The 15,199-nt window shown below is 35.8% G+C and overlaps 1 protein-coding gene across 1 annotated transcript; it reads right to left on the bottom strand.

Annotated features, from left to right (window-relative positions):
- Positions 1 to 2,295: 2,295 nt before the first annotated feature.
- On the bottom strand, positions 2,296 to 13,953 carry LOC104212170 (methanol O-anthraniloyltransferase-like). Its single transcript, XM_009761376.2, has 2 exons — positions 13,475 to 13,953; positions 2,296 to 3,288 (listed from the first exon to the last, which is right to left on the bottom strand). The coding sequence occupies exons 1-2, from the start codon at positions 13,898 to 13,900 to the stop codon at positions 2,380 to 2,382; spliced, it is 1,335 nt and encodes a 444-aa protein (XP_009759678.1). The 5' UTR covers positions 13,901 to 13,953; the 3' UTR covers positions 2,296 to 2,379.
- Positions 13,954 to 15,199: the final 1,246 nt, after the last annotated feature.

The following is a 15,199-nucleotide window of genomic DNA, read 5'->3' as shown; positions in this document are numbered from 1 at the left end:
TATTTGTAGATAAGTGTAGGAATTTTATAGATATTATCGTAAAATCAGACTTCCATAGAATTTGAAACATAACAAACCTGCACTTGTGTTCTCATTGGTAATAGTCAATTCCATATTGAAATCTTGTACACTTATACATATTGGATACGATCCTAAGTTTTTATTCTCCTTTTTGTCTCCATATACACACGAACCCCCATATCATTCCTAATCTCCATTGGAGGACAATTCTAATTCACAATGTATTTGATTTCTACAATTTTTTCCGAAGTATCAATCATTAATTGCTCTGCAAGTGTAGAAATCAACATACTGTAACTTGCATCCTCATCGAGCACAATGCCATCAACTTGAAAATCTCTAAATCCGCCATAGCTATCCCAATTCCCATTTAATTGTAGCATGATTGAGATTTTGGACATGATTGCGTGTCGTTGCTGAGGTATTGTTCAATATTTTGCCGCTTTTTTGATTTTTTGGATTAAGAAAAAAAGACGAAGAACAGAGTATCGGCAGAATTGATTTCTACAATTTGACTTGAATTTGTTGAATATTTTGTCGCTTTTTTGATCAGTGGATTGAGGAAAAAAGTCGACGAACTGAGCTTTTGCAGAACTGATTTCTACAATTTGATTCAAATTTGTTGACGATTTTGTCTTTTTTTGATTTGTGGTTTAAGGAAAACTATCGAAGAACAGAGTTTTTGCAGAAAAGAGTCTATGTAATTTGATTTTAAATTGAAGATAAAGGATTTCCGTTTCAAATTTGATGTGAAGGTCGCTAAATCAATTAGAATATTCTGTTCCTGATTTGTAGCACGCCTAATTAGGAAGATTCAACTACTAACAAATAGTATTTAATGAATGGTACAATAATTGTAGAAAAAGTATGAACATAGCGGGTAAATTAAAAATTATGTACATATTTGGTAATAAAGTTTCATATATGATATAGGAAGGAAAAAATTACTTTCAACTATCACATTATCAAGGGCCCACATTTTGCATTTGGGTGAGAGGGGTTAGCTTTCTAAATGGCAAAGCGGTTGCATTATACGGTTCCGTTAGCGGCGTTTAAATTTTTTATTATATTTTGTTCAACATTATTTTATCATATTTAGAATAGTAGATCTCGCCCATAAAATAGTGGGATTGCCACATGTAATTAATCTGCACTACCATTGAGCAAAACTGGACAAAAAGTCACTGGAGGGGATCTCATCCTGCCGGATTTATATATTTAGTAGGTAAAATTATAGTTTTGTTAAAACTTATTGGGCTATCGGTTAAACCGTTAATAAATTGGACAAACCGAGACCCGAACCAATAACGCAATAGTCAAATAATATTAAACCGTTATCGAACTATTTATCCAATAACCCGATATCGATAACCCAGCAACATTTTATCAGTTTAGACTATCGGTTATACCCGATATATGCCTAGCCCTACTTATCACTGAACCAAAGACTCAAGCAAAGTTTATATGATTTTATCCTGAGCAGCACTAATTACAAGCATCAAGGTCAAGGCCATTTTAATGGGTTATGTTGAGCTGAGAAATTTACTGCTATAGCTCAAGCTAAAGCAGGCTGAAGGAAAAATAATTTACTTATAATATCATAGATCTATTGAATGATCTTTATAATTTCTCCATAAATTCTCCACAAATAAAAATAGTTAGCAATTCCCCTATATTTATAACAATACGAAACCTAATTTGACTAGAAACTAGGAAACATGTTCCTATATAATTCTTACTGTAAAACTAGACTAGACATAAACTAAAGAAACTAGTGATTGTCAAACACTAAATAACTTATTAAATTTCTACTAACTTTGAATTATTCTTCCAACGCTGGAAAGACGGAGAATGAGAAGGAAAAAGTAAATACAAGGGTTTGAAAAATTATCTTACAAAAGACACTCATCAAATACAGATAAAATACGGCTTTCCTACTATTGGGTACTGGTTGCCAACATCTCAACATATATATTGGATTACAATGTACTCTTTTTTTTTTTCATTTTATATGATACTAGTGTCTTTATAGTTTTTTTTTTCTTTAGAAAAAGATATCTTCTATATTTGAAAACAATTTAGATTTATCAATTCATCCTAAAAGACATGTCTTTATAGCGACAAAAACGTCATTCCATGTATTTCAAATGTCATCCTTTTTCCCCTTAAACTATGTATTTAGTCAAATACAACCATATAAATTAAAACAAGAACTAGTATAAATATCATATACATGATGGACAAGTACATTCAAATAGGAAAATTATGAAATTTATATTACAAACTCCATATTCTGATTTAATCACTCCCAAAACATGTCTAAGGAAAATAAAAAAAAGTGGAAAGGGAGAAAACCTCTTAAATCTTTGAAATTATGTTGACACCTTCCACATTTTTGAAAGTCATCTTATAGACAACCTCTTGAAATTTTTCCATTGCCAGTGGAGGCAAACTTATAGCTATAAGAATACCTTTTTCTCCCTTGTCATTTTTAACAGGCACACAAAAACTAATGAAAGATATAGCTTTTGGTACCCCTCCAAAAATAGGCTTTCCCCATCCAAAATCAACTTCATCAAATCCAGCAGATCTATTATCTGAGACAACAAAATTCCAAGATTTTGACAACTCTGGTCTCCCTTTAATTACCATAAGATCTGCCACTGATCTAATGTACTCTTCATTCATATGATCTTTAACTTTCTTAACCAATTCAACTGCATATAATAATGGACTTGAGCATAATAATCCTGCTTTTGATACTATGGCTGGAGCAACGAATGCATTCCCATAATATCCACGTGGTAGTTCAAATTTTAGTGATTTTCCACGTACATTAACAATATATGTCAAGCGAACAATCTCTTCAGGGTGCAGGCCAAGAGCAATTGTACGATATTTCCATAAAAACGCCACTAATAACTCGAATTTTGTACTTTGACTATGGTTTGGAGAAACTTGATTTTTAATGGCTTCAATCTCTTTGTTTCCAAAGAAAAATGATTTTTGGACCAAGTTGTCTTCTAAAAATTTCCATGCATTTCTTGATTCAATTGGCTCATCATACTCAGGGTGAGTACATGTAATGCATGGTGGTGATCTTGCATTTAGGAGTTCTCTTTCCCAAACAGGAAATATTGTAGGCGTAGAAGCTCCTTGAATAAATTCACTTAATGCAGTTAAAAACATTTTCAAGCCATAGGCATCCATCATAGTGTGATTAAGTCTGATTCCAACAGCAAATCCGCCAGAGCTGAAACGGGTAACCTACATGTAGAAGGTTATATATAAGTTTAAGAATCTAATTTCAGTCAGTGTAAAAGAACTGTTATATTATCAGGCATGTTGGAAATAGTGAACTTAAATGTTTAAGTGTCTAGGTTCATATTGTTGTACCCATGTTTTCGTACTTAAGAGTACATCGTAAATCATTTGATGTAAGCACATAAATGAAATTACCTTTGAAAATTTTACAAAGTTAGTTCATTATGTTAACGTGGAGGTTACAAATATTTATGATCATGAATACCATGTATCAAGAGGGTTTGAAGGCTTAGAAGCTAAACGAATTGAAGAAAATAAGTTTCGTCTAAAGTTGACAAGTTGGGAATGTTATAACATGTACTTTTGGGGTGAGAGTAGGATGCTTAATATCATAAGGAGATTATGTTATGAGTTATTTTAGTCGTATGATAGTCGTGTGTTATGTTTTGAAGTCAAGTTAGTTGTGGAACAAAAGTTGGAAAAGGTCATCACAAGTTACATTCATAGATGTACTGAAAATTTGGGTCACATGTAATTGCGATTTTCTCTCAATATACTTAGGGTTATGGGGTGTTCAACCAATAAAATTGAAGCTCTATGAGTCTATTATCTAACGCATTAAACCGTTTGTCAATATGATATCAGAGTAGAGAGAGATATGTATTTTTGCGAGACTGCGCAGGCTGCTAGGTGACAAGTAGGTGTGTCACCTACTTGCTTAAATGAGAGTCAAAAAAAGGAGCTATTTCAGGTCGGCCAAAGAGCCCAATTTAAGGGATTATCTCCTGCAATATAACAACCATTACATAACATAATAACCAGACCTAAACCCCTGCAAACATCCTCCCAAAAATTTCTCGCAAACTCTAATTGATTTTCTCTCCCTTTCAAGTTCTAATTGGAGGTAAAACCTAGAGTTTGAAGAACCAAGATAGGAGCTGAGTCATCCAAAAAATAAGGTACGTTTACTGTCCTCTTTAATCTATTTTTTCTGCTGTAAATGCATGGTAAGTCATTCTATATTTGTAAGAACTCACGAAACGGTGATCGAAAACCGTGAGTTCGAGTTATTTACTTGTAGCAGACTATTTTGTGGACTATTTTGTGTTGCTGTTGGGCTGCGTATTTTGCTACTATTTTATGGTGTTTTGGAGGAGGAAGGGTGTGGAGAAACACCACATAAATGCAGGGTGGTGGGCTGGTCATTCGTCGTAACATTTTCGGGCTGTTTGACACTACTACGGTGGTCGTTTTGTGTTTGAAGAGATTGGGGTGTGTTGGGTTGTTTTGTAGTATTTTGTAGTGTATATAAGGTTGTTAAATAATGTATATATGTTGTTATTGTTGTGTTCTTGTGTTATTGTTGTTATCTTGAATTTGGAGGAAGTAAGGATTATAGGGGAGATGCTGCCCGTTTTAATACAAAATAAGCTTGTCGTTCGTTGTGTGATAGTTGTACCTTTCGTAACTTAATGATTTAAGGTGTGAAGAGGCAAGTTCAACTTGGTGATTGGAAAGACTGTGATAAAGTATGTTAAGGCTAAACCTTTCTTTATTTTGGCATGATCCCATAAGTACATGAGTTTAAAAACAAGGCATAAAGAAAAGTTCAAACTCCCAAATTTATATACATTATTCTATCCCATAAGTTACAGTATTCTCCATTATCGGGACTTCATATTCAGTTTAGGTTTTCCTTCTTTCAGCCAAGAGAACAGAGAGTCTATGTATATACAGTATTGGAGTATTTTTACCACCATTGAGCTATAATCAATGGGCACCCTCTGATAAGATGATAAGTTATACATTTAGCCTACTGTAGCCGAGCGCCTATGAGCGAGCCCAGATGGCTGAGATACAAAGCTTAGTACGGCCGAACGCCTATAAGCGAGCCTACTACGGCATAGCAGCTACACATACTGAGCCTTATAGGACCAGACAACTATTTTACTTACTATACTGAAAGAGATGAGTCATTATCAGCAGGAAAGCATATCTTCAAATTATATTTGATCCCCAGGTACTTTCAGTTATTATATTATCAGTTCACTTTCAGCTTTCAGTTATTCCATTGTCTTACATACTCGATACATTATTTCGTACTGATGTCCCTTTTGCTAGGGATGCTGCATTCATGCCTGCATGCCCTGCTAGACAGCTAGATATACCTTCCCAGTAGACAAAGTCAAACATCAGCTTGGTTTGTAAGCTCCACTTCCTCGGAGTTATCAGGTCTATACCTTGGAGTCTATTTTATATATACAGGTTTGATGGGTAGGTCGAGGCCCTGTCCCGACCATGATACAATTAAGTTATCTATAGAGGTTTGTAGACGAGTCCTGTATATTTTTGTATTAGTATTGTGGCTTTACCAGCCCTATGTAGATGTTTAGTTTGGTATTGCTGGTTGTAGACATTATTTCAGATGATTCATAATATGACCTCATCGGCCTATATTGAGGGTTATACCTCTAGAGGTCACAGTTACAGAGTGGTACGCCTGTACGCTCGAGCCAAGCATAGCACCAGGTGCCAGCCACACCTTTTTAGGTTTGGGGCATGACAAATTTGGTACTAGAGCAGTTCTGTTCTAGGAAATCTACAAGCCGTGTCTAGTAGAGTCTTGTTTATAGGTGTGTTGTACACCACACTTATAAGCAGGAGGCTACATGGCATTTAGGACTGTCACTCTTTCATCTTATTCCAGATCGTGGGGTAGAGCTCAATTGTAAGAATTCAAACTCCTAAATTTTATTTTATTTGTAATACAACGATACCTACATCCAGAAAGATAGTTGGTAAGAGATTGAATGTGGATGTGGAAGAGTTGAGTTAGAGGAACTTGATTCTACATGATGCTTATGATGAGAAATTTGAGGTCTTCAGTAGATTATGTGTATACTATGATGTGTAAGCTTATTGATAAGGGACCCTAAGGCATGAATATCTATCCACCTATATGGTAAAAAGCAATAAGAGAATCAGAAGGTAGGTACAACTTTCAACAAGTAAAAGAAGCATGGTGAAGAAGGGTACGAGGTACCCAGTTAGTGAAGATTATCAGTATTTACAATTCAGGCAGAGAAATATAAGCATTCTGAGTTACTTTCAACAGTAACAGAGATATATACAATTGGCCACACTCATCTCAGTTATGCCCTATGGGAGCTAACATATATAGTTTAAGAGAATGATGTGATGTCAGAATCCAGCTTGGGTTAGAGTAACCCGAAATGGTGGATTGAGCCAGGGGAGCTAAAGGTGAAACAATGTTTTGTTGAAGCTTTCAGAATTATGCGATAGACAGAAGTATAAGCAGGAGAATAAGAACAGAGTAAATAAAGTATTATGAGTAATTTGTGATAAATGAGTGATTATGGTAAATCAAAATATGGTAGGATGATAGAGTCTATGGTCAAGTGAAGAAAAAGATAAGAGATGACAAGCTTTGAGACTATAAAAGAGTATATGCCATAAAGTCATATCCTCACTTTGAGAAATAAGTTGGTGAGTCCAACGTAATTACCAGAAGGCTAAGTTAGATCCCCGGAGTAATAGAAATCAGCATAGGCTAGTAAACAAGATAAATCGAACATGATTTAGGGACCGAAGGATTTGATAATAGTTGGCATCGTAAGAATTTCAGAAATCGTGTTCCAGAAATGATAGAATGGACAACAGAAGAATAATCTTTAAAGGTCATTCAGGAAGACACTTCCCTAAAGCAAGCAATTTGAGCAGAGTTGTGCTTAAGGGACTAAGTGTGACAGTTACACTAGGTGCCACCCTCGCGCGTAAGGAATTCAGTTATCCCTGGTATAGAAGGGTTACCGCAAGGTGAGCAAGAGTGAAGAAGTGAAAAGATGCCAAAGATGAAGAGGTAACTATGGACTAGTAAAGGAAGAATGCGGCAAAAAGGCAAAAGGGGTGACCTACAGATAAGTTATGACTCCAGAATATTATACAAGCACGATGGCAAGGAGATGCAGTTAAGGTTCCCTCCCAGGATGTTATTGATAAATAAGTGAGAATGAACATTTGATACATTAGGAGCCAGTGCAAAAGGTAAGTTAGTACAAAAGACATAAACCAAGAGAGGTTGCACATAATATAAATATGGGCATGGACTGACGAGTAGTTAGTAGTTGATTCATGAAGAGCTTAGTTATGGCTAGAAAAGAGGTCTCAGATAAATTAGTAGATCATGCAAGATAAACGTAGTGAAACCCAACATAGGAAATTCAGTCTCGCAGATATGACATCATAATCCTTGAGAAATATTCAGATAGTAGTTGGAGTAGTAAAAATTAATGTATAAGTGTTATGGAAATGAATGAGAGTGACTTTAGGGAGACAATCAAAATTACTATTCAGAAGTAACCCTACGAGCATAAGGGCGCAGAGATAAGTAACTAAGGATAATTATAGGCGAGTAAGTACATCAAAAATTTTGTCGGGTATACGATGTAAAAAGCTCCCAGCTTTACAAGAGTCGGATGGTCTTCCCTAAGTGATAAAATGAAAGACTAGATGAGGAAATAAGGAAGAAAGCTTCAACATAAGCATAGTGACCTAAAGAAGAAATGATCTTGTAACAATAGTCTCATTACAACATTGTATACACTCCAAAAGAAAGTGGCACCTATCATGGCTAATGAATGGAAAAAAGTAATATTCGAGATCATATGAGTTGCACGAAATTTCAATAGGCGTGGGCACTAAGATAAGCCAAGTATCATGCAACAAGTGGCAGGACGACCAGGAAAAGTAATTGCTTACTTTTTAAAGAAAGCTGAGAAGGCACGAATGAAATTATTCGATCAATGACCCAGAGTTAGTTACATTATGAACGCACTTAAGATTTTGGAGTATTATCCATGCATTATATATGTTGACATTCCTATAGCTATAGGAGACCACGGTATAAGTTAAATAAAGAATTGAGTCTACCTCACAACAAAGGCTTGAATTGTTAGAAGATTATATTATGGATGTTCCATAGAGTCCGCCAAAGGCAAAAGTAATAACTAATACCCTGAGCCGCAGATCAGAAGATAGCTTAAGCCTACTTAAAGGCTGAGAGAGAAGAGGAAACTAAAGGGTTACATCATCTAAGTGAATCAGGAGTCTTATTATTAGACCCCCAGATAAATATAGAAATCGTGATTCAAAACACTGCAAAATCATTCTTAATATCAGAGGTACAAGAGAGATAGTACATCAGCCATATTGTATAACGGCTCTACCATAAAGCCAGTTAGAAAAGTACCGGCCTCATAAGGAGTAAGTATGAAGCTCCCACTGGATTGTATATGCACTAGAGGTTCAAGTATTATAGTAGAGCTTCAAGTTGTGGATGTGAATTCCACCTATGTGGAAGAGTAGTTTTTAAAGAGACAGAAAATATGATGCTAGATTTAAAGGTAAGTAAGGTAAATGTGAAGAAGGTACGAGATACTCAAGTACAGAAGGTTGTGAATAGTCCAGACTTCAAATAGAGTGCTACGCACGCTGTGATTCAGTATCCACAAATGATAGTTGTGTCGTCGGTGACATATCTTCTAGCTTATGGTTTCTAAGAACCGAGAGATCTAGTTAAGAGAGTAAAGAAGAGTTAGAAATGATGTTATGTCTCGTTTGAGGTTCTAGAATAACATAAGAAAATCTGTGGTGCTATCAAGTTAAAGGAAGGTTGCGAGTCGTATAAATAGATATGTGTAGGTTGCAAGATAAAGTATGCTAGAGCGGCAAGGTTTTAGTTAGACGAGAGTAAGAATAAGAAAAGGTAAGTGAGAAGGTGACGAGAATAGGTAAGTCCTCGGGATTAAACACATCAAAACAATAGAGCTGATGGTTTCTGTAAGTTATAAAAAAAAACTCAGTACAGCCTGAATGAACTCGGAGGAGTTTCAGACTAGGAGAATTTAGAAAAGAGGGAATGCTGCCTTGGTAGTAGAATAAGGGTGTAGTTGTGATAACTGATAAGTGAATGACATTTTGGCCTTCGATTGAGTAATGATTTAGATAAAAAGGGATTTCATTAATTACACAGGATTAAAATACCCCCATAAGATGAACCACGTTAGAATGCTATGAAATACAGTTAATGAAGTATTGTATCGTCCCTATGTGTATTAGGAAAATGACTTCAGATGTTCCCTGATGAGACGTGAGCCCTAACGATAATGTATTACGTAAGAGGTTTTAAGTTATCAGTGGTAGACTATAAATCAACATTAAGGTGAATTAACAATATGAGGATAAAAGTTCCAAAGTATGAGATGAGATTAGGCCGTCATTCATAAGATGACTAGTAATAAGGAAGATTTAAAGGACTTAGATTTATACATATAGGATAAGCAGCGAGAGAGTAACCTGAAGTTGGGTAGAAAACCTCGGTAATAATAAGCTGAAGTAAGTGTTATGGTATAGTATAACCTACCTATATGTAGTAAATCCATAAGGATAGATATACAAGGCTACGAAATAGGATATAGCAACAGTCGTAAGTTCAACAAAGTACCGAGCGAAGAACTTCAGTACACCTATATATACCGGGAGGAACAACTTGTCATAGTTTTGTATATGTTCCCAAAGTGAGGCCTGGAGATTGGCTAAAAGCTGGAGAAAAAAGGACAAAAGAGTTTGGAGCACATACAAGGACAAAGTCGTAGAGGCTACATAACAGAATGTCGCAATAGTTACGAGATTGGAAGAATTCCGACAAAACGTTATGGTGTGAGTAAGAGGCCTAAAAGGGGGAATACACTGGCCTTCAGATTTATTCACAGAACAGTTGCCTAGATGGCAAGGGAAATATTATAATATTTGTAACAGCTAGGGGTTATGAGACTGACAAGCGCATTAACCAACATTCGAGAATGAATATTTCAAAGGGGGAATGATGTTACACTCTATGTTTTCGTACGTAAGAGTGCATTATAAGTCAATTGATGTAAGCTCATAAATGAAATCATCTTTGAAAATTTTACAAAGTTAGTTAATCATGTTAATGTGGAAGTTACAAATATTTATGATCATGAATACCAAGTACCAAGAGAGTTTGAAGGCTTAGAAGCTAAACGAATTGAAGAAAATAAGTTTCGTCGAAAGTCGACAAGTTGGGAATGTTATAACATGTATTTTTGGGGTAAGACTAGGCTGCTTAATATTATAAGGAGATTATGTTATGAGTTACTTTAGTTGTATGATAGTCGTGTGTTATGTTTTGAAGTCAAGTTAGTTGTGGAACAAAAGTTGGAAAAGGTCATCCAAGTTACATTCATAAATGTTGCTGAAAATTTGGGTCAAATATAACTGCGATTTTCTCTCAATATACTTAGAGGTATGGGGGTGTTCAACCCATAAAATTTAAGCTCTATGAGTCTATTGTATAACACATTAAACTGTTTGTCAATACGATATCAAAGAAGAGAGATATATGCATTTTTGCGAGATCGCACATGTTGCTAGGTGACAAGTAGGTGTGTCACTTACTTGCTTAAATAAGAGTCCAAAAGGGGCTATTTTGGGTCAGCCAAAGAGCCCAAATTAAGGGCTTATCCCCTGCAATATAACACCCACTACATAACACAATAACCAGACCTAAGCCCCTGCAAACATCCTCCAAAAAATTTTCCACAAACCCTAATTGGAGGTAAAACCTAGAGTTTGAAGAACAAAGATAGGAGCTGAGTTATCCAACAAATAAGGTAAGGTTACTATCCTCTTTCACCCATTTTGTAAGAACTCACGGGACGGTGATCGGAAGCCGTGAGTTCGAGTTATTTACTTATAACGGACTATTTTGTGGACTATTTTGTGTTGATGTTATGCCGCGTGTTTTACTACTGTTTTATGGAGTTTTGGAGGAGGAAGGGTGTGGAGAAACACCACATAAATGCAGGGTGGTGGACTGGTTGTTGGTCGTAACATTTTCGGGTTGTTTGACACTAGTACGATGGTTGTTTTGTGTTTAAAGAGATTGTGGTGTGTTGGGCTGTTTTTTAGTATTTTGTGGTGTATATAAGGTTGAAAAATAATGTATATATGTTGTTATTGTTTTGTTCTTGTGTTGTTGGTGTTATCTTGAATTTGGAGGAAGTAAGGATTATAAGGGAGATGCTGCCCGTTTTAATACAAAATAAGCTTGTCGTTTGTTGTGCGATAGTTGTACCTTTCGTAACTTAATGATAGTACTATTATCGTTGTTGTAGATTAAGGTACGAATAGACGATTTCAACTTGGTGATTGGAAAGATTGTGATAATGTATGTTAAGGCTAAATCTTTCTTCATTTTGGCATGATCTCGTAACTACATGAGTTTGATAACGAGGCATAAAGAGAAGTTCATACTCCCGAATTTATATAAATTATCCTAGTCCCACACGTTACAGTATTCTCCCTTATTTGGGACTTCAATTTCAATTTAGTTTTGCCTTCTTTCAGCCAAGAGAGCAGAGAGTCTATGTATATACAATATTATAGTATTTTTATCACCATCGAGCTATAATTGATGGGAAGACCCCTATTGGAAAACCTTTAATCAGATGGTAAGTTATATACTGAGTCTATTATGGCCGAACGCTTATGAGCGAGCCCAGATGGTCGAGATACAAAGCCTAGTATGGCCGAGTGACTATGAGCGAGCCTACTATGGCAGAGCAGTTACACATATTGAGCCTTATAGGCCCTGACATCTATTTTACTTAGTATATTGAGAGAGATGAGTCATTATCAACCGGTAAGCATATCTTCAAATTGTATTTGATGCCCAGGTACTTTTAGTTATTATATTATCAGTTCAGTAACTTTCAATTATTCTGTTGTCATATATACTCGGTACAATATTTCATACTAACGTCCTTTTTGCTGGGGACGCTGCATTTCATGCCTGCAGGTCCTGATAGACAGCTGGATAGACCTTTCCAGTAGACAAAGTCAAACATCAGCTTGGTTGGTAAGCTTCACTTCCTAGGAGTTACCAGGTCTATATCTTGGAGTCCATTTTATATATACAGGTTTGATGGGTAGGTCGAGGCTTTGTCTCAACCACAATACAGTTCAATTATCCGTAGAGGCTTGTAGACGAGTCCTGTACATTTTTATATTAGTATTGTGGCTTTACCAGCCCTATGTAGATGTTTAGTTTGGTATTGCTGGTTTTAGATATTATTTCAGATGATTCATAATATGACCTCATCGGCCTAAGTTGAGGGTTATCCCTCTAGAGTTCACAATTACAGAGTGATACGCTCGTACGCTCGGGCCGAATATGGCACCGGGTGCCGGCTACGCCTCTTCAAATTTGGGGCATGACACATATGCCCTTTTTAGTTATTCTAGATACATGAACTTTTGGATGAACGTAAATTGTGTGAAACCAGTTAACAATTTAATTTTAGTAGTATCGATCTTGACACATAAACACTCCTTTTGTTATCTTGTAATGCAAAAGTTGAGCTTTCTGAGCAAGAGTGGAGCTTTCTGAGCTTTTAAATTTATCTCCCTCTTCCATCCTTTTTTTGCCTTATGATATTATCAAGTGCCCATCTTATAGCCTACTCCATCCGGTCTATTATAAGTGATTTTTTGGCGTTTTTATTTTGATCTAAAATAAGTGTCCTTTTACATAATCAAGAAGAAATTAATTTTATTTGTTCAAAATTTGCCCTTATTTATATATCCCAATGTGCCAAGTTAACAATATGCAAATTATATTTAACGGTAATTCAGTCAAAATACCTTTTTTCTTTAGGAATGAATAGTTTCTTAAAGAGTGTGCCAAAAGCTAAAAGGTCACTTATTATGAAACGGAGGAATAACAAGATCAACTAAAAGACAGCTACTAATAACCGTTTATAAAAAGTAGGACCAGTAACCTAAAAATAAAGAAGGTTGTCTGCCTTGTCGTTGAAATTCGGGAAAAATTAAGGGATTACTTATGTATTATGCCATTGAACTTAAATATATTGAAACTGTAAAAGTGGAATAAGACGCTATATACATGACATATGTCTTGCATTCATTTATTTAGTGTTATGTACGAATAAGATTTCTTTGTATTGGTGGGAGAGTCTCCTACACAGTAAGTGTAGGTTCGGCTCCCAATATTCTTCTTTTCCGATCCCCTATGTAATGGAATTTTTGGAAGATAAAAAACCAAAAAGGAGATTTATTGATTGTTTACCTGAACTAACAAAAGAGGACAGCCAATGATTCCATCTGAACCAGGAACATTGTGAATCAGTATATCTAAGTATGGACATGGTGGTTTAATTGAGTCTCCTAACTTGTCAAGCTCTATATTTGCATCAGCTTCAACAAACAATATTCCTTCACCATTGCAATTCACCAAAAGCTTCTTATTTGGCCCTTCAATTATCCTACCAGCTAATGGATAGTAAAATACTAGGGTTTTTGACAGTCCATCTTTGATATATTTTGCAGGATCTTTCCCTTCTATTGAAGAATTATATTTGTAAAACAATATTGTGGGCATTTGGAAATGAGTACTTCCTTGATCATCTATATCAGATAGATGTTTTGTCTCGAGAGGTGTTGCTTTAGCTGGAACTACTAATATTGGCTTGTGATGTGTTATTGAAAATGCCATAGTGTGTGTCAAACGTGCTATTCGTTAAAGGAAAGAGTATTCATAAGTATGGACTCTGAAATATAAATCGTAATTAATAGAAGTTTGTATTTTTCGTAAACATTTGAGTTAGATTTATAGTGCCATTTTGCAAGAAGAAACGAGTATGTTGGATCCCACATTGGTGGGACGAGGGTTTCGTTGTCTTTTTATATGGTTTTGGACAATCCTCACCTCAACTAGCTTTAGGGATTGAGTTATGGTCAATATCCACTTATCATAGTATCATAGCTAGGTTCATCTCAATTTATTATTACTGATGTTGGGCCCTCATTTATGTTTTCCATGCTCCAGTTTGCAGGACATGAGAGGGGGTGTTCAATTCCACATCGGTGGGATGAGAGTTTCATGGTCTCTTTATATGGTCTTGGGAATCACGTCATGAGCTAGCTTTTGGGGTTGAGTTAAGTCTAAGGTCCATTCTTATCATAGTATCAGTGTCAAGTTCATCCCAACTTATTGTTACTGATGTTGGGTCCCCATTTATGTTGTCCATGCTCCAAACATGGGTGAAGCCACACTTTGCTTAGGGTGGTCAATTGACCACCCTTTGTCGGAAAATTGCATTGCGTATATAGGTAAAATATTAGGTTTTGGAGATAAATAACATATATTGAACACCCTTTGTCAGAATATTTTTTACTTATTTCACGTTTGAACACCTTTGAGGAAATTCCTGGCTTCGCCACTGGCTCCAGAGCAGGCTTGGGCGTGAGGAGGAGTGTTGAGTCCCATATCGGTAGGATGAAGGTTTCGTGGTCTTTTTATATGGTCTTGGACAACCTCACCTCACGAGCTAGTTTTGAAATTGAGTTAGGGTCAATGTCCATTTGTCGTCCTACATGACGATTATTGGCCAGAAATATATCGAAGTAATCTCATAAATGGTCATTCAACTCTTACTTCATTGCACTGAAATCACTAAGGTATTGTCTAAAGTCACTACACAACTTTTAGTAATCAAAAAGTCGCTTAACTTTGTGTAAGTATTATAGAAAATTAGGTTAATTTGGGTTTTATTCAGCTTTGCTTGGCTCGTCTCGATGCCAACACCTAAATTACGTACATGCATGGCTTTAGAAACACACTATTATTATAATTAACCTAATTTAATTTGCATTCAATGAACTTAGCCCCAGTCAAACGATAGTTACCTGCTCCCATTCAATTTGCATGTTACAATAAGTAAATTTTAGAAGATTGGACAATGATCCGTACACGAAATATATTTTCAATAATCTATTCCTCGCTTCAAGTTTT

Source organism: Nicotiana sylvestris, chromosome 12 (assembly GCF_000393655.2).
Source record: "Nicotiana sylvestris chromosome 12, ASM39365v2, whole genome shotgun sequence".
NCBI lineage: Eukaryota > Viridiplantae > Streptophyta > Magnoliopsida > Solanales > Solanaceae > Nicotiana > Nicotiana sylvestris.
This window is presented reverse-complemented; position numbering and strand designations above follow the sequence as displayed.

Excerpts from the sequence above, each read along its gene's own strand:
- LOC104212170 (XM_009761376.2), bottom strand. The coding sequence starts at position 13,900 with ATGGCATTTTCAATAACACATCACAAGCCAATATTAGTAGTTCCAGCT. Across the intron at positions 3,289-13,474 it reads GTCCTCTTTTGTTAGTTCAG|GTTACCCGTTTCAGCTCTGG; the intron begins GTAAACAATCAA and ends TTCTACATGTAG.